This window comes from Alnus glutinosa, chromosome 3 (genome assembly GCF_958979055.1).
Source record: "Alnus glutinosa chromosome 3, dhAlnGlut1.1, whole genome shotgun sequence".
NCBI lineage: Eukaryota > Viridiplantae > Streptophyta > Magnoliopsida > Fagales > Betulaceae > Alnus > Alnus glutinosa.
The window spans coordinates 32,646,499-32,672,253 of record NC_084888.1 but is presented as its reverse complement, the minus strand read 5'-3'; the positions used below and the strand labels follow the sequence as shown (position 1 = coordinate 32,672,253).

Here is a 25,755-nt window from a genome sequence, read left to right as displayed (position 1 = left end):
TCATTCGGGTCAAACTTTATTTATCCTCATAGATAAAATATAAATAAATGTGCACTATAAATCTTTATTATAATAAATTTTGTGTCTATAGACCAAATAGAGACAACTCAAGTAAAAAATGAAGATTTAGAATAAAGGCCTATATTGTCTCGAAAGACCTACATTGAAAAAGTTTTTGCAACTTTCTGATCAACTTTCATAAAGCTTATAGGAATGAAAATTGGTTAGAAAGTTAGACCCGAATGAATTATAAGAAGTTCATTCATAAAACTTTACTATCCATGAGGTGCTCATGTAAAGAGTATTTCACATTGTGATACATGGAGTTGACGACCTATTATATAATGATTTTACCGCTATGATATATGTGAAACATTTATTATCTGAGTGATAGGATTCCATAATTAATTGCCCAAACAAAAGAACCTAATACTATAAAGACATGTGTTATAAAGACTAAGTGGGAAAATGTAAAATATTATCTTCATAAATGGCCTATATGCCACATATACAATATTTATTACATTTAATAAATAAATAGCGTATACGTTATTACGGTTAGGTAATTTAAATTTATTAAACTACCGTAATTGAATCATTAAATTGATTTGAAATCAATTTAATTATTGTTTCCTTGATGGGAGAAACAATATGATGTCTACCAAATATAATGGGCCCTAACATATCCTATAAATAAAGAGCATGTGTATACCATTAGTATGGCAATATAGTAAGGCATAGTTTAGAAGACACCTTATAATTTTATAAGGGAAAAGTACACATAACCCCTTCAAACTACCACTTCATTGTCAATGTACCCCCCAAACTATCAATTGTGTCAATGTCTTCCCTTAAACTACAAAAAAATGTCAATGTCCCCCTAATGACAAAAATGTCCTTCATACAATTATTAAAATAAAATAAAAAGGGATAATTACACTTAATCCCCCTGATTTATCCATGGTGTGGCGATTTACCTCCCAATGTACCAAAATTGGTACATGACCCCCTTAAATTTGCCAACGTGTGGCAAAATCAACCTTCCGTCCAATCAACCGTTCGTTTGGACGGAAAATCGGTCACGTGCAAGTCACGTGACCGTTTAAGACAGAGACCCTCCCTAAGTCACGTGACTTGCACGTGACCGACTTTCCGTCCAAACGAATGGTCGATTGGACGGAAGGTTGATTTTGCCACACGTTGGCAAGTTCGGGGGGGTCATGTACCAATTTTGGTACATTGGGGGGTAAATCGCCACACCGTGGATAAATCAGGGGGGGTTAAGTGTAATTATCCCAAATAAAAACTAAAAAAAAATTATTAAAAAAAATATAAAATAAAAAAAATTATTCCAAAAAAATAATAAAAAAATTAAAACTGTTTTTTATTTTTTATTTTTTTAAAAAATAATTTTCATTTTTTTTCATTTGTTTTTTTTTTAAAAAAAATAAATAAATTACAGTTATTTTTTGTTTGCTTTTTTTAAAAGAAATTAAAAAATTTTGTTCTTTTTTTAATTATTTTTTTTTCGTTTTTTATTTACTTTTTTTAAATAATTTTTTTTAGTTTTTTGTATTATTTTTTTTTAGTTTCAGTTTTAATTTTTTGAATTTATGATGACATTTTTGTCTTATTCAAAAAAAATTATGGTCATTTTTGTCTTTTTGTTAGTCTTAGGGGGAACATTGACATTTTTTAGTAGCTTAGGGGGGATATTACACAATTTGTAGTTTATGGAGTACATTGACAATTGAGTGGTAGTTTGAGGGAGTTATGTGTACTTTTTCCATTTTATTATTTAGAAGTTATTGAGAAATGATTGAGCAATAATGACTGGAAGTAAGCCTAAATTATCTTTTTAATTTTTCGTTGTTATAATGTTGTTATTAGCATGATAATATTTTTCATATTGTTTCGTAATAATATAATTCATGCTTTCATGATTATAATAATCACGATACAATTCATGAACGTATAATTTTTTTTTTTTATGGAGTTCATGCGTATAATCCTAATTCAATTATCATTATAAAATTGGGATGCTGTGGCTCTCCCAAAATTATTATGATAATTACAACTTCATTAACATCTAACAACTTTATAGATGCCCATAAATAATCACAAGAATAAAACAAACCAATATGAAAATAGGGTAAACGGTGTTCTCTAATGTACTAGCATGTGAGTTCTCAAGAAAGTGAGGAAGTCACAATGACACTCTTAAATCCCAAGACTTTATTTGCTAGAACTTTTATAGACATTGTATTATTGGATAGTATCGTAAATACATACCAGCAAATATGGTATTGTTAATTATTCTTAGGTATAGGCATCAAGCAACTCATATTTAAACAATATAAATGAAACAATTAAAATACATTCCTCAGTTCATGTATTAATAAAACAATAATTTTAATACAGAACAATGTAAATCATAAGTGGAATAAAACTTTAATAAGAAAACATATTAAAAAGCATGGCTCAATGGTCTTAATAGTGACTTTAGGCCCTTTATACTTGAAGAACTCAAGTTCTAAGCCCTATATATGCCCAATTTATTTTAATTTTGAATGGGGTACTATATTGGGCTGGCTCAATTGGGTCAACCCACTTAAATGCCTTTTTTTTTTTTTTCCTTTTTTCTTTTTTAAAAAAAATTTTTTTTAAAAAAATCTAGATATGGCCTGTTGGGTTGCTAAATTGAGTTGACCGATCGCTTAATCAGATCAGGGCCCCCTTTTTTTAAAAATAAAAATCGGATGGGTTGGCCCATTCGAGTCAGCCCACTTAGTGGACCCATGACCCAAAAACCGTAGTGGGTTGAAACCCTAGCCCGAAAAAACTTCATTTGACCCAAAAATATTTTGCATCTAGCCGTCTCCCCTTCTTCTTCCTCAGATTTTCTTTTCCCCTTTTCTTCATGCCGGCCACCACTTAAGCCCACAGCCTCCTCATGCAACTGCCACAAAAGGGCCGCCCGTTCCGGTGACGGGGAGAGGCCTTTGAAAGTGACCTCTCTTGTCAAGGATTGCGGGGCCAGCGCCAATTGCATGCGGCGGAACCCGCTAACGATTGGCGAAGGGAAAAGGGCCAGTGGGTTTGTTGTGTTCGTCCATGGGTCGTCTCTTGGGTACACAGTAAGTTTCATAACAAAAGAAGAAAACAAGGTTTTCACAGCTCAAAAAATTTGTGCGAGAGTTTCACAGTACAAAAAAAACAGTATGTGAACCATAAACATATGAACCGAGAATTAACATAGCATAATGCTGAGCAAAATAGCATAGAGGATGTCCTGATACCACATGAAAGCATGAATTATATTATTACTTGACAATGTGAACAATATTATCATGCTAATAACAACATCATAACAACGTGAAATTAAAAAGAGAATTTAGACTTACCTCAAGTCATTATTACTCAAGTATTTTTCGAGAACTTTTGAAGAATAAAATTATAACGTGTCTTCTAACATATACCTTACAGGCTTTTTATTTATAGGCTAAGTTAGAGACCCTTATATTTGGTAAACACAACATTGTTCATCCCAAACAATAACTAAATTGATTTCATATCAATTTAATGATTTCGTTACTGTAATTTAATAAATTTAAATTACCTAACCGTAATATCGTATATGCTATTTATTTATTAAATGTAATAAATACTGTATATGTGGCATATAAGCCATTTATGAAGATAATATCTTACACGTCACAACGAAATGATTTTCTTTAAAAAAAGGTTTTTTTAATTTTTTTTTTAATTTTTTTAATAGCTTAAAATTTAAAAATAAGCTGATCTTCATCAAATTGTGATAGTAGATGAATTTCAGCCCCGTAGTGAAAACGAGGCAAAATTGATAAAAAGTTAAAAACACATAAGAATTATGGAATTTATTTATTTTTCTAAAAAGGTGTCGTTTTCGGTTTTCGTAAAGTTTTGAGATTCAGTCCGGTCCAACTGTTGTAACACGTCACAATCAGCAGGGTGACCATGACCCATCTGGGCCCATTTGTCGAAAAGAGGTCTAGGCCGGGTGTAAAAGCCCACTTCAAGGACGAGCGTATGTTCATAGCAATTATAATGAGATCCGATTTTGCAGTCAAGATTTCTGTTGGGTTATATTTAAGGGTATATATATATATATACATACATGATGCTATATTATTTAAAATTTTAAATAATATATACACTATTACCTTAATTTATAGAATTGTTATCTCATTTCTGATTGGTAAGAGTGGAGTCTAGTATAATAAGCGTTGATGCCTTGACAATAAGGGGATCAATATGAAAGACAGCAAGTCCCAATAAAATTGCTTTCATAGGGTCATGATTAAAAAATAAAGTTAAACAAAAAATGATTAAAAATAATTTAAAAAATTACTCTTTGTATTTATTAATTAGTTGAAAGACTTTTTTTTTTTTTTATTTTTTAAAAAAAATCTTTAATAAATGCAAAATCAATCTATGTGGTTAGTTTAAATTACAAATCACTCGTTGCGGTATAAAAAATAAGGATAAATGACCAAAATTTAAAAGGAAAAAAAGAAAAAAAGAAAAAGAAAACTCATATTTTGGTCAATCCGAATGAAAAATTCTGATATTGTCCCTATATATCTTCTCCAAGAATGAACCATAGGTAGAGGCTTTGAGGCCCACCCATAACTTTTTAGTTGGTTAACTCAAAACATTAATAATAATTTTGTATAGTCCATGACTTTTTATCAACATGTATGCTGTTGTGACGTATCCATCAGGAAGTGTAGAGTAAGTGAAAAACATTAATGAAAATGACACCTCATGTGGGAGGGAAAGCATTAATGGTCTTGAATGCTTTTCACTTACTTTCTGCTCATTGTTGGACACGTCACAACAACATACATGCTGTTAAAAAAATAAGGCTAAAGAAAACACTTAAAACTTGGATTTAATAGTTTAATTAAGAGTGGATAGTCCCCCAAAGACTTGTTGAGTTGACATCATACACTGTTTTTTGGGACCTAAGGTGAAAAAAAGAAAAGAAAGAAAGACCACTTTCAAGCCCAAATCTTTGTAAAATTGTTATATAGCATCTAACTCAAATTTTGTTGTCTATTTTTTTTTTTTTTTTAAATGTTGTTTGATTTTTTATCGATGTTGTGCCATGTGAGTTTGTAAGACGTGAGTTTGTAAGAGATTTATAATAAAAGATGTAATGCCCTAAATATTTTTCAAGTCAAATGACACAATAGTTGACATTTTAGCCTGACTACGCTAAAATCGTTATAGAATTCCAACAAACAGACAATTGTCACACAAGTAGGCGCGTTGTGGGGTATAATACTTTACTCCACATAATTCAATTAATTATTAAGAGAAAGGCCCTGGTTGCTTTCTTTTGTACATCTCCATACAAGATATTTGAAAATTCACAATTGAATATTGTCAGACTCTTACGTATATTCTAAAGATTTAATGTACAAAAAAAATGGTGTGTGACATATCTCAATTATTAATCCTGATTAAGTGGGATCAGCTTTACTAATCCCATTTGAGGTATTATATTAACATGTTAAACCAAATCTCATCATCAACCTTATTTCCTTTACTCTCCTTTTCATTTTCCCCTCTTTAAGTCTCCATTTCAACGGTGATTCCATAATTCCATTAGGCGTGATAACGTGCAAGAAAGAGATCCACCACCAAGGCACCAACCCAACAAAGTAATGAAGTAGGCCCTTTTCTAGTTGGTGGAGAAAGAAGGTTGTTAACAGCAAAAGAAAAAGGAGGGGAAAAGCTTGAGAATAGGGTGATCCGACATTCAAGCTAGTTAAATTATTATTTATTTTAAAAGTTTAAATTGATAATAATATATCAAAATAATATTTAACCCTTAAATTAAATAGCTAACCAACCACTTTGGTTTAAAAAATTACCAAAGTAAATCAAATATACCCAAATTCGATCGGCTATATACATATCAAGTAATGCAATAAAGAAGGCTTACGTTCTTCTTGAGTCATTTTAAAATTGATATGAGTTTTAAAATTATTATTGAATTAAAATTAAATATTGATTTATCACAATTCTAAGAACAAAGTGAATATCAATATAAATCTTTTAGTGACGTTGCGTTTCATGAATAACGACAATATGCAATGTCCGGGATCTTAGCATTGAAATACGGGGAATCCAATTGGCGGAGCTGTCGCTTTCTTTAACAGAATGGCGGTCTAAAGAACACAAAGTGGTGCCTTATTTGGTAAAATCGTATGGTTAATTTTCTGCATTGGATTGAAATGGGGAAGAATTATTTGATAGTTTAGATTAAATACCTAAAAATGACTTTCAATTGAGTGAATGAAAATGGATATCGAAATCTTAGGCTGAAAAGCCACATTTTTTGATCCTGTAGGCCGTGATCACCCGATTGAAGATGGCCAAGGGAGGCGACAAGATCTGATGAGTGCGGACGGGAGCTCAGATGTTGCGCAGTTGGATTTAAAAAATGATCTTTAGAAATATTTCAATAGTTTTTGAGAACGAAAACGTAAAGATAAGATTAGTTATTTGATGTTTAGGTTCAAGTTTTTGTTTGCCCAGATGCCAGAAAAGAGAGAAGAAGCTTAAAAAAAAAAGAAAGTTTGAAGGTCCAAGGAGAGGCGGCCGAGGATCCACTCCCAATCCAGTGACGGGGAGTACCTTTGACTGTACAAAGAATCTTGGCCGCCCATATCTTTTTGGTAGGTCCCACCTCTGCACCAAATTGTGGATCCCACTTGCTCCCGTATTCTCTACCGCCCTTCTTCGCCCAGCCCAGCCTCACATTCTCTCTCTCTATCGCTTTACGGAGGCGCCATGCTCTGAGGTTTGATTCCCACCATCTCTTCCTGCTCTCTCTGGTTCAACTCATCAACTCATTAAAGCCTTTCGTTTTGATAAATTTTGGCTTTAAATTATGCTTTTCTCGATGTATTGCTTCGCAATTGTTTTCTCATATATATATAGAGTATGTGCGTTCCTCGTTTGCTTGTTCTAATGCGTTTGGTAATATTTCTGAATATTTATCTGAATCTTTTAGATAAACATTGCTTATTGCGAGTCATTTGGACTGGAACAGAGCCTGAATGTTACTAATTGATCCATCTGGCCAAGCTAATCTGGTTTTCAAAATTTTTGCAGTACTCGTTGATGTGGGGAAATTAAATATAGACTGACAAAAAGAGATATTTCAGTTTACTGATTAGCTTATTTAAATACGCTCATGAAAATCAAGCTGCTTCACTTGGAATTATAAAAATTGGCTCTCTGTTAAAGTGTTTTGATGGGTACTTTTTTTTTGGGTTGTGAAAGGTGTTCTGAGATACAAAGGAGATTTTTTTTTTGGTTTGTTTGTTAATGTATTTGTTTTGAGAAAGAAAACAGAAATTTTAACAAACGGAGTGATTATCTGATGGAAAGCTTTGTTATCTTGCAGAAGGCGTGGAGGTGGTGGAGGTTGTGTGATCACAGATAAAAAAAAAAAATTGGGTTTCCCCCTTGTTAATAAATATGAATCTCACTTTGTGTGCATCATGTTCCGAGCTCAAATATCCCTGTGTTGAGGGTCTGTGGCGTTCAAATATAAATCTACTTGCGTCCAGACCTTCTATAAGGGTTGGTTGTTCCACTAGAAAAGATAACATTCAAGTGTCTGATCATGATCCTAGGAAAATGATCATTTCAAACCATTTAATACCTGGGGAATTAGAAGGGCCATACATAGGAGAGAAACAGCTGGAGAGGCCTAGTCAGAAGCTAGAATTTGTGAGGACGTTGTTGATTGACAACTATGATAGCTACACATACAATATTTACCAGGAGTTGTCTATTGTGAATGGGTGTAAGCTCTCTCTCTCTCTCTCTCTCTCTCTCTCTCTCTCTCTCTCCATATATATATGTGTGTGTGTGTAGGGGTGGGGGGGGGGGGGGGGGGGGGGGGGGGGTGTGGAGGCAGCAACTCATTGCTACTCATGCTATAACATTTCATCCTCTGAAGCCTGCTATATTCTTTTCTGATTGTTCATGTTCCTACATTCTAAAACCTTCTATTTGCAACTTCGATTGTATGCGACCTTCATTATCTTGTTTTCATCTTTATTTCGTGGTACACAATAAGCTAGTTCTTATGTACATGGTTATTGGCATACATGCAAGTTCTAGCCTATACTGGTTCCTCTTGTATGAACTTTGACCTTGAAACATGGGATTTAAAAGTGAACATCTTGTTTTCTGCTTGGCGGTTTGTAAGATTACAATGTTACAGGCGACGGAAGTTCATAATATTTTTCTTCTCAAAAGATTACAATGTTACATATATATATATTTTTTTTTGTGATTAGCGCGGATTTTTAAGATGGGTCAACATGCCTTTCTTCCTAGGTGCTTAAGAAGCCAAGTATTTTAGCTGTCTAATTAGGAGATTTTGTAATAATTACTTCAAGCATGACATTGGAAGATGGAAAGGTATATGTCTTATATGGGGTTGGATCCTTCATTTGAGAATTTTTATATGATGCTTTTATATATGACAGTATACTTAATGGGAAAGATAATTGTTGTTTCATAATTAACATGTCCTCTCTTGATGTTTGAATGACTTCAAAGACATGAAACTTCTGGGTTATCTAACTATAGAAGCCAATAAATGTCACAAGCGTGTCTTGTTTATGAACTGATGTGGCCGGATAGATAGGGTGATGACTGATGTGAAACATTTCTTTCACGTTCTCATGGATTGGCCATTGTGGGATAATAAGGTTGATGACGTTGATGCGGACATAGTTAAATAAGAAGTTAATATTGACTGGGTAAAACTTGTTTTGACATCTTTCATTTTTGTTTGATATTGTGCCAGTGCCTCCTGTGGTGGTGCGAAATGATGAATGGACTTGGAAAGATGTTTGCCACTACTTATATGAAGAAAATGCATTTGATAATATTGTTATATCACCAGGACCTGGTTCTCCAACATGCCCAGCGGATATAGGTGAGAGAACGGAATTTTGATGTATATTTTTTTGTCCCCATTATTTTCATCAATAAAGGCACAAGATAGTCATGTAAAAAATATGCAGTTGATGCCCTGTTTTGCTATCATGGGAATATGGAAGAGGGTAGTCCTGATCACATTTAAGATTTCTTTTAGGCACAAGTAAGACAGAGGAAGCCTAATTTTAACAGGCCTTTTTCCCGAGAGCTGTCAATATAATTGACATCCTAGCTGGAGCACTATATTATGACTAGTATGGCAATCGGAACGCCTTTTTTGTGATCTTGCCTAGGACCAAAAAGTGATCATGTGAATTATTATAGATGACTAGAGTTGTACTTTGTTTCTGTATGTTTCTTCAGTAAAGTTAATGATGATATGTTTAGACACTATTTCAATCCTACAGGAATATGTCTTCGTTTGCTGCTTGAGTGCTGGGATATCCCTATTTTGGGTGTTTGCCTTGGACACCAGGTACTTCTGCTTAATGTGCTTACAATATGGTTACCATAAATTTCTCTTCCAATTAATCTTAATATCTTATGTATGTGTCTGCAATTATCATGTGTTTACTTAATCCCATTTTATGCTCTAGGAGCCTTCCATTACAGTTGTTCATTCCCATCTAAATATTATTTGTTTACTTTCCTATCTAAGGTTTTTAGGTTATGTTCTATGCCATATTCACATGTTTCACTGAGAATACATGTTTTTCCAAAATTGTTGCTTATGTATTGTATTTAGCAACCTCATAGACTCTAATGGTCCTACCAGAGTATGCTCCTATATTTATTGCGGTATATTGCATAAAACCAACATATATAACCTTTTCATTTGTTGTGGCTGTATGACATAGACATAGTAATTGGTTAGGGTGTGTTTCACACACATCTACATTCACACAGAAATACTATAGCAAAGCTTTACGAAGATATATTGAGATTCTAGGTTGTAACTTATGTTTAATTTTCTCCTCACCTTAGTTTTCCTATGAACAGTTCATTGTTAAGTTTAAGATTTGTGATTATGTGCATGTATAATGTTTAGACAAAAAAAAAAAATCCGTCAAAATAAACAACTTCAGAGGATTCCCTTAAATTTTTTAGATATGTGCAGATTCTTAAGTAATCTTTAGACATTACTTTTAACTATATATATCTAAGATCCATCCCAAAAGATCAGCTGACTTGTATACAAATCATGGGTCCCACATTTTAGAAATTTTTGTGTCTGAAAGTTTTCAAGTCTAATTTGCCTTTTTTTTAGCAGCAGCAATTCCAGCAAAGTATTTGGCTTTCCCTCATTTCTCACTCTCACTCTCACAAATCATTTAAATTGTATCCGTCATATTTGCTGCAGTATTTCTTCCTTTGTTTCTTCTGAATTTATCCATGACATTTTGCACATTCTCAGATGTATTCTTTACTGATGGGATTTTACAATTATTTGCATATGAATAAAACTCTCTAATTTAAGTCCAAAAATGGAGAGCATTAGACTTGGTGTCTCACCTCATTGATCATGCCTCATGCATGTTTTGCCTTCTTAAGACAGTTCTACACTATCTTCCTTTGTAGCTTTTCTTCAGAATGACTTATGATTTGGCAGGCCTTAGGTTATGTGCATGGTGCTCAAGTTGTCCATGCATCTGAACCAGTCCATGGACGTTTAAGGTATGGTTAAACATCATCACATGGTTATTTGGTTTTGATTTTGGTGTTTATTTAGTCAACTCATCTCATCTTCATTAATTATAACATGCTTTATTATTTAGAGATTCTGTTTTGAAGCTTTAAGATATTGACTTATTATTTTCAAAAGGTATTCTAACTTTATTCCTTGTCCAATACAGTGAAATTCAGCATAATGGCTGCCAACTATTTCATGACATTCCTTCTGGCAGAAATTCAGGATTCAAGGTCAGTCTGTCTTCATATATCTGAAAGCGTTTGGAACTTATAGTTCCCAGAAGTAATAAAAAGGAAAGGCTTCTGTAATAAATTGTATTTGATGCCACTTACATGGTGAAGCTCATGTGTTTATTGTATCATCTACATTTATATTAGGGATTTAGCCATTGAAGTAGTAGCAACAGAAGATCTCAACTTTCTGTTGTTCATTCATCATTGTTTCTTTCATTTTGTGCTCTATATAACACGTACTGGGGGAAAAACTTAACATGTTCCACTTTCACTTTTTATTGCATTCACACAGTAGGAGATTTCATAAAAGATTCTTGTTTTTCCTTTTTATGACCATGTGCTGTAATTTAAGTATGGCACAAACATTTTACAGTTAAAAAGCATGATCAACATGTAAGTTTTTAATTAGAAATATTATCTTAGAGTTTGTTGAGATTGGAATCACATGAAAAGTGTAATCTGTTACAACTTGAAGTTTACATTTGAAATATGACCAAAATGTAAGTGATGTCACTGTCTTGCAAGATATGATCATTTTTTCAGTTTAGGAAGTGTTAAAGTACACAGAAGGTTGGAGAATCATTTGAAACCGTTTTAGCTGCAACTGCATATGATGCTCCCTTGGGCCCAAAGGGACTTATCAGCGTCGATCCTAAACTATTTTTAATTAAAACTAATTGCAGGTGGTTCGATATCATTCACTTGTAATTGACGCTGAATCTCTCCCAAAGGAACTCATTCCAATAGCTTGGACCTCTTCCAGTGATGCACTTTCTTTTCTTGAGACCCAGCAGTCTAACACTACCTCAGATGCTTACAAGAGTCGCATCAAATGTAGAAGGTCCACTGAATCTTTTTCAGAAGTTAAAAATGGAACTTGTTGGCCTTCTGTCCAGTCTGATAAAAGCAGAAGAGTTCTCATGGGCATCATGCATTCTTGCCGTCCGCATTATGGTTTGCAGGTGTGTCACATGGTAATTCTGTCAAATATTTGTAATTGTTCAGATCTGCTTCACTGAGTGCTACACTTTTGAATTTTCTTTTGACGTGCAGTTTCATCCAGAAAGTGTTGCTACATATCATGGGAGGCAAATATTCAAGAACTTTAGAAAGATCACAGAGGATTATTGGCTGAGGTTGAGGCCATACACTGGTAAACTGGAACTCTTTTAAGATGCGCTAATTCACTGTTCTTGTCTGGTGAACCTGCTTTTTATCCATCCTCTCTTTCTCTCTATACATATATTTCTTTATTTATTTTTTATTTTTATGTAAGCAAAGGAGATTCAATAAAAGTGCAATGGGCACAATCCACGTATACAAGAGAAACACCCAATTTATTTTGGTTGGCTTTACTTTTGGGAGGTTCCCATTTAAATTGTTTGTACGAGGACAAAATGGTTAATTGTACAAAGATTTTCTCTTCCCAATGGTGGCTTTGTTTGTTAATCCATTCTCCTTCTCACATTTATTTTCTGGTTTCAAAGCAAAAAAAATTAGTGAACACCCCAAAACACAAAACACTAAACACTCAAAACTGTTTTCACGTATATGTCACATCAGAACACTTTTTCAAACTAAAAAAATCCTCCAAAACACATGAACAAATGGAGCTAGTGTTTTTCTGGTAGACCCCATGGTTAACTTTCATGTTTTTCCTCTTGTACACAAACATACACAAGCACTGTTTACATAATTGCCTTGCAATTTCATCTGAGCAGTAAACTTCTTTTAGCACGCATGCAGGTGCCCGGTTCTAGTCGACTGTTGAAAGAAGTTTCTAGAAGTAGGCATTTAGCGAGTGATGCCGTTCAATTATATAGAGAAGCTTCTAAAAGTAGCCAATTAGTGCATAATGCAGATAAGAGGAATTATTTTGGCATGTCCAGTATGGTAAATCTTTCCCATCCAAGCACTGGTGTTAAATTTCTAAAATTGAAATGGAGGAAATTTGATCACTTGGCCAGTCAAGTTGGTGGGGCAAGAAATATATTTTGTGAATTGTTTGGACACCATAAAGCTGAGAACACCTTTTGGTTGGATAGTTCTTCAATGGAAAAGGTTTGTTTGTTGCCTGATAACTATTCTTACTAACTGAATTACACAATTTTTTACTTTTTCATTACCTATGCCCTTAACAAAGTTACTAGTTACTGGTCCAATTGAAACAAGATTTTCTTGCATCACATGCTCTTACTTGCAATGTAGTGATTTTAGGCAGGAATTTTCTTCTATTAAAAATTATGGATGGGAATCAATGGGGCAGATCTTTAGAGCATTATGATGTGTCCATGGATATTTTGTTCAATCTGACTATTCAATAAAGCTTATGTGTAATTTTAGATATACAATTCAGTTTGGAAATTGAGTGGATTGAAAACTATCTACATTATAATAATTGTATAAGTTAAAGAAATTTGTTAATGCAATCTTTCAATTAATAGTTTGATAGTTGTTTCTAGTCCATATTAGGTTTTTCAACCTTACAAAAATTTAAAGCATCCCTCCCTCCGGGCGGAACAAAGTTACTATGGATGATGGATACTCACTCAACTCAACTCAACTAAACTAAGCATTAAATCCCAATTAAATTATGGTAGGCTCTATGGATCCTCATCAACCAAGAAAATTGGAAATTATGTAGGAAAAGTAGTTCAAAGCCTTCAAATGGGTCCACATGAGTTTACAGATTTTCAAAATATAAGCTAGGTTTGAATTCTCTGAAACCTCTCTGTGTATTTTCCTTGTATTCTTGACACCGTCGTATTCTTGTTTTTTTTTTGTTTTTTTATTTTTTTTTGGGTTGGTTCTGTTGTTCTGTTCTCCCCTGATGAAAAGCTAATTTGCCATCCTTTATCTGAAATGTTTAGGAAAGAGCTCGCTTTTCATTAATGGGGGGAAAAGGTGGATCTCTTTGGAAGCAGTTGACATACAGATTGTCTGATCAAAGGTATGAAATATGAATCACGTGAAATTTATGCAAACAAGTCCAAGCTTTTCTTTTTTCCTTTTTCATTTTTTTGGGAACATTTTCCTGTTTCTAGTAGTGGTCTTGACTTTGTGCTTTCATGTGTTTCCTTTGATCTAGCTTTCCCTAGGGGGTTCATTGGAGAACTAGTTGTAGAATTTTATACATTTGTTATGAGCTGTAATATCATACATGAAAATGATATATACTTATCCTTTACAGTGATATGACTTTAAAAGGTGGAGGTTATTTATTGACTGAAGATGCTCATGGCTGTACCAGAAGCACATTCTTGGAAGAAGGTTTTCTTGATTTTTTGAATGAGGTACTTGATGAACATGATTGTAATAGTTGTTTTCTTTGTGCACACTTGAGATGTATGTGATACCGGGATATGGCTTCTACTGCAATCTTGAGTGTACTGATGATCTATGTTTTATGCGTTGGTATTTCATAAAAAATAAACCTACTTCTACCTATCATGTCTAGAGAAAAAAGTATTAATCTAGACATTTGCTATATCTCACTAGAGGTGGCAGCCAAATTGATTAGCTTGCAACATCAAGTTTTACATAACTGGAAGAGATTTACATCTTTTTTAACCTTAAATTGAAAGGTTTACTTCATTATCAATCTTGGTATGTTGATTCAAATCATTGATATGATTTTTGTACCCATCTGAAGTGTAAATTCTGTGTCCTGCTGCTTCTTAAAATATGTTTTCAAGAAATACCTATGTCTTCTTCAAGATCACAAACTTTTGTCATATGCACATCTTTCGTTTCTGTTGAAAATAACTTTGTTTTTTGTTTTAAAATATGCTTACTAATCTGGTTTTGATAAATATTTGTTGTTTGCTTGATCTTTGGGCAGGAGCTTCTGTCATTCCAGTACAAGGAGGAAGACTATGAAGGGCTGCCTTTTGACTTTCATGGCGGATATATTGGTTATATCGGGTATGCAGTTTAGGTTATTCTTGTTTCGTATTCTTTGATCATTCTGCCATTTAAATAACAATTCCTTGTAACGTCTGCTAGGATTGGTGGCATGAAGCCCTCTGTAATTTAAGCCTAAACAAAACCAATTTTCTATAACATGAATTTCAATACATCATTTTATACAAATGGTTGTTAAACTCTAAGGATGTTTTATCTTTCCACCTGATCAGCAGCAGGCATTCTCCTTCACTCACTCTCGCTCAAATTTTAAAGCTGTCAAGTTGTCCATAGAGAGGCTAATATTGATTTTCTTGTCATGCAGGTATAACCTTAAAGTTGAATGTGGTGCTGTATCTAACTGCCACAAATCCAGGACTCCAGATGCTTGCTTTTTCTTTGCTGATAATATTGTTGTCGTTGATCACCATAATGATGATGTGTACATAATGTCTCTACAAGAAGAATGCTCAACTACGACTCCATGGTTGGATGATACAGAAGAGAAGCTTTTCAGCTTAAAAGCTTCTGCTGCAGGGTTAGAGGAGCAGACTTTCGAGGCTGCGACTTTTTCCCCATTTAAGGCAGGCTTTCAGGCTGAGAAATCCAGAGAGCAATATATGGAGAATGTTGAACAGTGTCTTAAGTACATCAAAGATGGAGAAAGCTATGAGTTATGTCTCACATCTCAGATTAGTAAAAGTATCGGGGAAATAGATTCTCTGGGACTTTACCTTCACCTTAGACAAAAAAACCCGGCTCCATATGCTGCCTGGCTTAATTTTTCGAAGGAAAATCTATGCATCTGCTGCTCTTCCCCTGAGAGGTTCCTGCAACTGGACAGAAACGGTGCATTGGAAGCCAAGCCGATTAAGGGTACTATAGCTCGGGGCGCGACAGTGGAGGAAGATGAAGAACGCAAGCTGCAACTCCAATATAGGTAATGTGATTCTTCTCCTGTTCAACAGCCTCACATAAAAATAACTATCTAGAATTTCACATCGATCTTTCTTTATGTATGGTAAGTTTCATCGAATGCTAGGCCAGTGAAAAAGATCAGACAAAAACACAGCATTTATGTCCAAGGATAGTCAGCTTGAGTTCGTTTGCTTCTTGCTATGATCTAACGTGCTCTCTTCTCTCTTGTGACAGTGAAAAGGATCAGGCAGAGAATTTAATGATTGTTGACCTTCTAAGGAATGACCTTGGTCGTGTCTGCGAGCCTGGCTCTGTTCATGTGCCCCATCTTATGGATGTGGAATCTTATGCAACTGTTCATACCATGGTGAGTACAATTCGTGGGAAAAAGCGGTCAGATGTTAGCGCAGTTGATTGTGTCAGAGCTGCATTTCCTGGTGGTTCGATGACAGGTGCACCAAAGCTAAGATCAATGGAACTACTTGATTCTCTTGAAACTTGTTCGCGAGGCATCTACTCGGGCTCCATTGGATTTTTCTCATATAACAAGACATTTGATCTTAACATCGTTATAAGAACAGTAGTTGTGCATGAAGGTGAAGCTTCAATAGGAGCTGGAGGGGCCATTGTTGCTCTATCGAATCCGGAAGACGAGTACGAAGAAATGATCTTGAAAACACGCGCCCCAGCAAAGGCTGTTGTGGAGTTTCTTTAGGGCTCAGCATTATGCATTGTACCTTTAGTGTAGTAGAAGAACTATAGAAAAATTTCACAGGCCTGCAAAACTGCAGCAATGTAGTGTAGCTTTCATTTCTTATTGGATTCATGATTTATTTTGTCAAAACAATAAAATGGTTTTTTTTTTTTTTTTTTTTTTTGTTTCGGATGAAAGCAGGATCCGATGCAAAGTTTCTTGTTATTTGTTGAAGTTGTTTTCTGGGCGAAGTAGATAGATACTTTTTTAAGGATCCAAAAGCCCACCAAATCTTCCAACGTCAATGACAGCCTACTTTATCGGTACTGACTTGATTATACTCTTTTTTTCTTTTGCGGCTTCAGTTATTTATTCATATTTAATGACTTAATACTATGCTTATACATAATATCAAAATATTTTAATCTAGCGTGATTAAAACTCGTAAAACTCGTAATATGGTGCTTGTTTTGATACCAATTGTTAAAGAGTCTAATTATTGATTCAAAAGCCTTAAGGTTGTTGGTACCGAACACATGATTGGAATTGAACAGTAGACAACGATATACACGGTCTTGAGTTGTGAAAGTAAATGGAGATCTCTAGTCCAAATCAACGGCCACAAATGTTTAGAATATTGATCAAGTTGACCGAATTGCTCCTAAAATAATGGTTTTTTTTTTTGGTACCCGTCCAGCCGTCCTGCCCTCTGCTAAAATTATATTGCCTGTCTTAATTATATAAAACGTAGCAAAATAGGAAGCACCTAAAGAATCCACTCAAAATAATTGGATTTACTGGAATTTTTATTTTGAGATTTGTTTAGTATTATTATTATTTTCACATTTCTTTTGTAAATTCCCCATTAAATTTGTAGAGCTCACACGTGGTCACACAGATTCAATGTTAAATTTACATGTTTTTTTTGTACAAAAACAAAAAAATGTACAAGAAAATAAAACTAGACATTTATATTTTTATTTATTTATGTGAGGCTTTGTTTTATTTGTTCATCTGTTTTTTCTAGCCGAGCCTGAGGAGCAAAATGGGAAAACCATGGTGTATATGGACAGATTACAGTTACACTTAAAAACTGATCTCTATTTTAGTCACACAAAATTTATTTATTTATTTATTTTTCTTTTTCATTGCCCAACCTATTACATTTTTTTAACCTTGATCTCTAACCAGCAAAGATTTCATGTTTAGTTATCCGTCCGCCCCTATTGAATAAAGTGTCCATTTGGTTTATCAGTTCTAAAACATGCAATTTAAAATATAATAATTTGAAACGTAATTAACGAATAAGAAATATAATCAGAATATTAATGTAAAATATTACAGAATAAAATCAAACTATACAAGAAAAAGAGTGATGTTTCTATCTATTGAGTTTTTAAAATCATATTTTTTTAAAAACTTTACTTATTGTATATTTCTCGATTTTTTTTTTTTCTTTCAAACTTACTCTTAATTAGGACACTTTCACTAATTTTTATTCAAACCAATTTAAATTCCCAAAAGAAAAATAAAATGAAGAAAAAATAGTTAGTATTATCACCCATTCACCCCCATGGGCCATGTCCATTGGCCACCTCAATAGTCCGACACCTACCCACCCACACTTTAAGTGGTGTGCGGTGTACCCACCACCCTCTTGACCAAACCCAGAACAGATAAACTCAAGCACACCAAAAGGGCAAAAGAGGAAAAATAAAAATATATCGATTTTTTTTGTTTTTATTTTGATTTTCAGGGTTCCTACTTCCCTTTGAAAATGGAGGGTAGGTGGGGGTGGCCGTTGCTTGTTCTATAATAGACTTTTTCGAAAGCCAAAGCCACCGAATTCGATTCACCAACCCTTCTCTCTAATCTCTCTCTGTTCGTTTGCTGTGTGAGAGAGAGAGAGACAGTGATCGATGGCTTCGTCGTCTCTCTCAACGAAGCCATTTCTGGGTTCCTCAAGAACTGACGGCTTCTCTGGACTCCGTCTCCTGCCCTCACATCTTATTCCTTCCTCCGTACACATCTCCATCCGTACCCGCAGTCCAAAGAAGCTCCGTCAGTCTCTCGCTCTCTACTGTTTATGTTTTTATGCAACTTGATCATTTGCTTATCATTGTTATTTACCGTTTTTTTTTTTTCTTAAATTGATTCCTTGGTATTGTTCAATATGTTTTCTGAGATTTGCTCATGGGCAATGCCAATCGATAACTGATGCTGAGTGTTACTTGTCTTTTTGGCGTCTTATGGCCTAAAGTTCTCTCAAGTCAAGAAAAGCCCATGTAAAAGAATAATATATTCGTGCAAAATCCCTGCCACACTAATTAGCCACAATTTCTCTCTAGCCAAGTCAATTAAACTGATTATTTCTTTGACTCATCTATCAGTGTGAATTGGGTCGAGTCGGTCGACGCTATTTGCTTTGAAATTGAATTTAACGTTAGAAATTTGGGTTATTAATTAAACCAAAAAAAGAAAGAAATGGGAGTAATGGGATTGGAGCATTGGACTAATAAGTTGGAAGCTTTGGATTCTGACATGGTTAATGCTGAATCACAGAGATTCAGGCTGCTGGCAATACATTTGGGAATTATTTTCGCGTAACAACTTTTGGAGAATCTCATGGGGGTGGTGTTGGTTGTATCATTGATGGATGCCCTCCTAGAGTTCCCCTCTCAGAAGCCGATATGCAATTCGATCTGGACAGAAGGTAATACATTTTATGGACTCGCATTTCATTATATTCATTACTGATGAGCATTGTGGTCCTTGCTTACCCAGTAGCATTTGTATGATATATTGATATGTCTTCCATCTGAGCTGGAACCAGTAGAGTTTGAAATACTGGGACACTGATTTCTCTTGATGAGTAATTTCTTTGGGGATTAATCTTTTAAAGTTGTTGTGTTCAGGAGGCCAGGCCAGAGCCGAATTACTACCCCGAGGAAGGAGACTGATACTTGCCGGATACTTTCAGGCGTTGCTGAAGGTTAAAATCTTTGTTTTCATTGTCATTTAATAACTTTTGCTTTAATGGCACTCAGCTGGAAATTTTTTGTCAACTGCAGGACTTACTACCGGAACGCCAATCCTTGTCCTTGTACCTAACACTGATCAGAGAGGACATGTGAGTATTTAATGCTATATGTTTATAATCTAATGGGTTTGAAGGGAAATGCTTAGAGGATAGGCAACTATTTTGGAGGGTTAATAGACATATCTTTCCTGGGTGTTTTTTTCTTCTTCATGTAGTCTGTATTTGAACTGACTCTAAATATTTGGGCACCTATTAAGGGGTCTTTATGTGAAGGTTTCTTTCAACTGGACAAATGTAATGCTGAGTGGATTGGGATGTCTCATGGAGACAAAATCCTCCCACTGATTCTCACATTGCATTTGGAATGACTCCATTTTATTTTACATAGCATTTGAGATGGATCTAAAATATTTGGTCTTGAGAGTTGTTCCTAGGATGTCTCAAATTGAAATTGTTCCAATATTATTCTGTCTTTTATAAAGGTGGCTTGATTGATGGTTTCATTTCTGGGAACTGATGTCCTTTTTTTTGAGGGGAAAATAGAATTGAATGTTTTCATCTTCTTTGAGGTGTCCAAACACCCCCTTAATTAATAGATGAATTTGGCTAAATAATGGTAAAATAATTCAATGGTTGTGGAAAGATGTGCACTGGCTAGTTATTGATATATGAATATAAATCTAGTGAGTCGCAATTTAGGATGATATAAGTTAATTTCTTATGTTTACAGTTTATGGGACACATGCATTACGCTGATTCTTTTGCAACATATTGCTCAATTACCCCTAAGGGGTTGACCTAGCGGTTGAGGCTTGAGATCCATAGGTCTTACGTTCGAGACTTGCTAGGTGCAAACTCCCTCTTGGGGCCAGCCATCCGGGCGAAGCCCGCGACTCAATTGGTCAATGCTTTGAGTGGTGTGGGGCATTGGACCGGCGATTAGTCAGTCGATCCCAGGCTGGGCCTCCATGCTCGGTAAGCCTCATGTAAAAAAGTGAGGTGAACCCGAGGTGCCGCTAAGGGTGAAGCCGGATACCATGTATCAAAAAAAAAAAACATATTGCTCAATTGACATTGTTTTGCTGCTTTTTTGGTGCTCAGAATATTTTCAATATTTTTTTAATTTTTTTTTTTTTCAAAAAAAATAAAATTCAGGATTACAGCGAAATGGCAAAAGCTTATAGGCCTTCTCATGCTGATGCAACTTATGACATGAAGTATGGTACCAGAGCCATACAGGTAATGTCTTTTGGCATTGAAGTTTAATGGTACTATTTGCATTTGGAAAATTCAAATTTTATTGGACCAAATATATCTGAATTCATTTTATAATTGAAGGGTGGCGGTAGATCTTCAGCAAGAGAAACTATTGGAAGAGTTGCTGCTGGGGCTGTTGCCAAAAAGATCCTTAAGAGCCTTGCAGGAATTGAGGTGTGTTTATTTCTTTGAGTTGCAGAAAACTGTGTTTTTTTGTCTTTTTCCTTATGATTGTGAGGGTCTTAGTGTATAATGCTGACACTTTTTTGTTGATACTCGTGAATTTGTTCTTCTCTTGGTGTCTCTGTCTGTTCCTAAAGTTCATTTCATGTTTCTTCTTTCTTTTTTTATCAATTGCATCACAATAAATAATGATAATGATGCATGGAAACTCATTTGGTTTAGTCATCTTCTAGATGCATATATTTATTGCACTTGGATTCCACCCACATGTCAAAATATGGCCAACCCCGATTAGTTGTGAGGATCTATTGAGCTGGCCCCAATTTAATTGGGATTAAGGCTTGGTTTAGTTGACTTGATTCCCCTTATCAAAAATGATAATGCTGCTGGTTGAGAGAAGTTTGAATTTGAATTGGTGCGGACATTGGTAACTACAAACTAGTAATTAGAATTGGTAACTCTTAATTTCCATGGGCAAATATCTGCTGGTTGGCACCTCTTTCGCTCTCATTTCTCTCTTCGCCCAGTTATCGTCACTGCTCTCTCTCCTTTCTCATTAGCTTCTTGTTCTAAGTTCTAACCCATTGATTTATTGGGTGAGGCTACATGTACCAAGGGAAGGGTGACATATTTGATCAGTGCCCTTGATCTTGATTTGCCAAAGCGGCTGTAGCCAAATCAAACATCAGAGAGAAGTTTACTGGCCGGTTGTCGTGAGATCTCTTTGATCTCTGTCGACTAATCTGCTTACTGAACTTATTATATTCTTTTTGTCGATTGTATTAATTTTTTTGTTGTTGTTGGGGACATTTGAGAAGGGAGAGAAGAGGGAAATGGCATAGGGTTTAGCCTTTTTAGAGACCCTTCTCAACACATCAACAATGAAAAATCACCTTCCAGGCTAGCTGCTTCGATTTCCCAGCAGCTCACGTCTATCGGTGCCTACACAAACACATAATTTTAGACATTTACTTATCAAAAAATATCTGCTGGTTGGGTGGTAAAGTCTAAAATCTCTTCAGTCCAGTGTCTTAGTTTAACTATATTATTGAAAGAGTGCATCCATAAAAATGTGATATACGGCAATCATATTGCTGGTTGTAGTTTGTGAGTTTTTTGCTTTTTCCTTTCTTCTCTAAAAGCTTCTTTTTCTTTTTCCTTTTTTCTTGCCTTCAGATTCTTGCTTATGTCTCTCAAGTTCACAAGGTTGTACTTCCAGAGGGTTTGGTTGATCATTACAGTCTGGCACTTGATCAGGTAAATTAACTGATGTTAATTTTAACATCTTTTTGTTTTGATCTTCCAAACAAGCAACAAAAATAGGATTGTTGCTATGCATTCCTGGCCCACATTCCCCAGTTTCTGTTTTCCTGATTTTTTTTTTCTTGAATGTATCATTGGCCTGACTTTTCCCTGTATAAAAAATTACCAGATTGAGAGTAATATTGTTAGGTGCCCAAATCCAGAATATGCTGACAAGATGATTGAAGCTATAGATGCTGTCCGTGTGAAAGGAAATTCTATCGGCGGCGTTGTTACGTGCATTGCGAGGGATTGCCCACGTGTAAGAACCCCCCCCCCCCCCCCCAAAAAAAAAAAAATAATAATAATAATAAAGAAATAATTGCGGGGGGTGCATTTGTATGTGTTTATTGTACCACAATTTCTGAAATTTTGGAGGGCAGTTTCTTGACTTAGTGCTGAAATTATTAAATTGTTTTTTTTTTGCTGTAATATTGTAATATATTACAAATCTTCAACTGAAGGTAGAAATTATATTATTTTTTGTCAGGGGCTTGGTTCACCAGTCTTTGACAAACTAGAAGCAGAGCTGGCCAAAGCTGTTATGTCATTACCTGCAACAAAGGGCTTTGAGTTTGGCAGTGGCTTTGCAGGTTGAGAAGTTTACATTGTGTTCTGAAATGCTATTGCCTTCTCATTTTCTAAACTGACCTGGGTCACAGGAGAATGATAACTTGAGAGGCTTAATTTGTATGTCTTCAATGTATCTTGAGCGTGTTCTAATAGTTTTTCTGTGAAAACCTTTTCTAGGTACTCTTTTGACTGGCATTGAACATAATGATGAGTTCTACACTGATGAACATGGAAAAATCAGGACAAGAACAAACCGCTCTGGTGGGATACAGGTATTTGTTGTGTAATTAAATTAGTTGTAACTAGATGTAGGGAGAGTTGTTAAGATTTTCTTCTTCTTCTCTCTCTCTCTCTCCCCCTAAGAAAATGTGGTTTGCTAAGCAGGGAGGAATATCGAATGGGGAAATCATAAATATGAGAGTAGCTTTCAAACCAACGGCTACCATTGCAGTAAGCTCTCTCCCTCTCTCACTCTCACTCGCATGTAGATGAACACACACCCCACACACAAACCATTGGGATGCTTGATTATTTGCATTTTTGTGCTACCCAATTCATAAGAGGGGTATGATCTTTTTGCAGTACTTTTGAGTGATGAACTCTGTTTTGGGTAATATGGGTGGTTAGTTGAAAGAGCTTGTAGTCCCATTCCCTGCTTGTGTAGGTCGTATATGCAACCTGGTATGATTATTGATGTATATATATACTTGTATGTTAAATTTTTAATGATATCCTTGGTGGGTTTCATAGAGCTGTAGGGTATAAACTAATGTTTATCTTCCTGCAAAATGTTTGTGACAAAGTAAGCCCACTGTTTCTACTACTTTCTAGGTTGAAAAAACAGCTTTTTGGACAAAGTTAGTTGGCCATGCTTATTTACACTTTACATGGCGTTTCATTTTAGCCTTTTCAGATAAATGATCTCAATGGATTTATTTTTATGATGGTCTTGCAGAAGAAGCAGCTTACAGTTGCTAGAGACAAAAAAGAGATGGAACTAATAGCTCGTGGTCGTCATGATCCTTGTGTTGTCCCACGAGGTATGTTCCTATTTGATAGATCAAATTTAATTCATCGTCTTGGCACCTCTTTAGAATTGTTTTCCTTTTTTTGTTTGGCTCTTTTCGCTGGCAATTCTTGCATTTAACAATTATGACTCAGCACATCATACCGACCAGGATTTTCTTTTTCTTTTTTTAATCTGAAATTAATCATCTAAAACTATTTTGGGGGAATTACACTTTTCTCTCCTTAAACTCCCACTCAAATTGCAATGTCCTCCATATTTAAAGTTGCAATTGACCCTCTCCAAACTATGTAGTCCTTTCACTTAGCCCATTCCATTTGGATTTTCTGTTAAATCCGACAAAAATTGGTCACATACAATGCACGTAACTCAAAATGACAATAATACCTATTCTTCAAATAAAAAAATTAATTAAAAAAAAACCCCACCAATTCTAGAAGCCATTGGATCATTGCTAGCCCCGTCGTCTATGGACATTGATGGTGGAATCTCAGAAATGGTGATTTATTTCCCATCATTCCATATCGAAGCACCAGAAATTTCCAGTGAGCTCTAGTTTAAATGGCACTTTTTAAGGTTCTAAAAGCGTGGGGTATATCTAGTCTTTGTGAACTTTGATCCGGTGATTTGCACAATGGCTAGAGAATTGTTGAGAACCATGACGTGGCATGCTATGATCATCAATGATCAGACCTTGTATTAAGAAGTATTTCAGATCCTTAATTCATATCTTTTCATGAATTGTTTTGGAAGGGAAATGTTCACTTTTAAAGTTTGTTTGTTTGTTTGGGATGGTGATGCAGCTGTACCGATGGTAGAAGCCATGGTAGCTCTGGTGATTTTGGATCAATTGATGGCACAACATGCACAATGTAATCTGTTTCCAATCAACCCAGATCTACAAGAACCCTTGTTTTTGCCAAGGCTCGATGATGGGGTTGCCGAGCACGAGCACGAGCACGATGACCTTGTGGTTGGGTGATTGAGAGTTGGATTATTACTGGGCTTTTTTATTAGTTTGTATTTTATTTGTTTTATTGTTGAGAATAACTTCTATAGAAACTTTGCACAAACTTAGTCCTTTGTACCCTCCAATAATGAGAGAATGACACATTAGCGTGGAAAACCAAATATAATAAAGTCTGAAAATACCAGATTTTTCTTCAACTCATAAAGAGTATAAAGAACTCGTTTTTTCTTCGCATTAATCTTTTTTCTGCATAAAACAATTGGGATAATTTCACACATCCTGAAAAATGATGACACGGGAAGTGGCCATGAGACCCAAGGCACTTAAAAGATCTGGGTCTTTGAACATGCTTGCAAAGATCCCATGCCATGTTTGAACAAATTGGAAAGGAATATAAAAGGCTAACATATAAATTACTATTATTCATGGCTTGCAAGAATATGAAAAATAAAATCAGAACAAAAAAAGAAGCGAAAACAAGACGTTGATTTAAAGAACCTATGGATTTTGCTTAAATGAAGCGAAAGAGATGCACAGATAGGGAGGAATGCGGGGCAGTGGCGTTCGTACAAGGAATGAGGGGGAAATATGGATTTTGACAAGGCTTTTTTTTTTTTTTTTTTTTTTTTTTTTTTTTTTAATTAATGATGAGTTGAAGAGCGTAAAGGTCTTGATTTGTGTACAATCTCTGTAGAAGTTATTCACTTTATTGGTTTTTTTTTCAAACTAGTTATATTATTTTATTTTGAGCTTTATGTTAAGATTAGGGTAAAGGTTTAATCCCTAGTTGGTTTAAACCTAATTCTCTATTGTATAGCAGCTTGGGAGTAAACTAAGAATTTGGTCGACTATTTATCGTTTTCTCCCTATTTTCTTCTCTCTCCCTCTCCTTCCTGTTGCTTCTTTATTCTTCCCTCTCACTTCTCTTTTCTGCTTCATCTCCCTATCTT

The 25,755-nt window shown here is 35.0% G+C and overlaps 2 protein-coding genes and 1 non-coding gene across 5 annotated transcripts; all 3 read left to right on the top strand.

The window, feature by feature from the left end:
- Positions 1 to 6,232: 6,232 nt before the first annotated feature.
- Positions 6,233 to 16,628, top strand: LOC133863559 (aminodeoxychorismate synthase, chloroplastic). 3 transcript variants are annotated; one of them, XM_062299548.1, is made up of 15 exons: positions 6,233 to 6,247; positions 6,401 to 6,853; positions 7,463 to 7,867; positions 8,882 to 9,013; positions 9,423 to 9,490; positions 10,625 to 10,689; positions 10,869 to 10,935; positions 11,622 to 11,900; positions 11,992 to 12,091; positions 12,674 to 12,999; positions 13,809 to 13,888; positions 14,129 to 14,231; positions 14,780 to 14,862; positions 15,167 to 15,781; positions 15,994 to 16,628. In XM_062299548.1, the coding sequence occupies exons 3-15, from the start codon at positions 7,537 to 7,539 to the stop codon at positions 16,472 to 16,474; spliced, it is 2,730 nt and encodes a 909-aa protein (XP_062155532.1). In that variant the 5' UTR covers positions 6,233 to 6,247; positions 6,401 to 6,853; positions 7,463 to 7,536; the 3' UTR covers positions 16,475 to 16,628. The 3 variants fall into 3 exon arrangements, with proteins under 3 accessions (XP_062155532.1, XP_062155534.1, XP_062155533.1); XM_062299550.1 differs by lacking the exons at positions 6,233 to 6,247; positions 7,463 to 7,867 and having other exon boundaries at positions 6,276 to 6,853; positions 9,403 to 9,490; XM_062299549.1 differs by lacking the exons at positions 6,233 to 6,247; positions 6,401 to 6,853 and having other exon boundaries at positions 7,727 to 7,867; positions 9,403 to 9,490.
- Positions 16,629 to 18,216: 1,588 nt separating this feature from the next.
- LOC133864037 (chorismate synthase, chloroplastic) lies at positions 18,217 to 25,002 on the top strand. The gene is made up of 13 exons (XM_062300230.1): positions 18,217 to 18,514; positions 19,016 to 19,166; positions 19,369 to 19,445; positions 19,525 to 19,583; positions 20,649 to 20,732; positions 20,832 to 20,924; positions 22,110 to 22,190; positions 22,366 to 22,497; positions 22,726 to 22,828; positions 22,986 to 23,080; positions 23,193 to 23,258; positions 23,764 to 23,848; positions 24,639 to 25,002. The coding sequence occupies exons 1-13, from the start codon at positions 18,373 to 18,375 to the stop codon at positions 24,815 to 24,817; spliced, it is 1,347 nt and encodes a 448-aa protein (XP_062156214.1). The 5' UTR covers positions 18,217 to 18,372; the 3' UTR covers positions 24,818 to 25,002.
- Positions 21,598 to 21,700, top strand: LOC133865126 (small nucleolar RNA snoR109). The gene has a single exon (XR_009899651.1). It is a non-coding gene; the product is annotated as a small nucleolar RNA snoR109 (small nucleolar RNA).
- Positions 25,003 to 25,755: the final 753 nt, after the last annotated feature.

Coding starts and splice junctions, on each gene's coding strand:
- LOC133863559 (XM_062299548.1), top strand. CDS start 7,537: ATGAATCTCACTTTGTGTGCATCATGTTCCGAGCTCAAATATCCCTGT. Junction 13,889..14,128: donor TACAGATTGTCTGATCAAAG/GTATGAAATATG, acceptor TATCCTTTACAG/TGATATGACTTTAAAAGGTG. Junction 14,232..14,779: donor TTCTTGATTTTTTGAATGAG/GTACTTGATGAA, acceptor ATCTTTGGGCAG/GAGCTTCTGTCATTCCAGTA.
- LOC133864037 (XM_062300230.1), top strand. CDS start 18,373: ATGGCTTCGTCGTCTCTCTCAACGAAGCCATTTCTGGGTTCCTCAAGA. Junction 22,829..22,985: donor GTTTGGCAGTGGCTTTGCAG/GTTGAGAAGTTT, acceptor AACCTTTTCTAG/GTACTCTTTTGACTGGCATT. Junction 23,849..24,638: donor TCCTTGTGTTGTCCCACGAG/GTATGTTCCTAT, acceptor ATGGTGATGCAG/CTGTACCGATGGTAGAAGCC.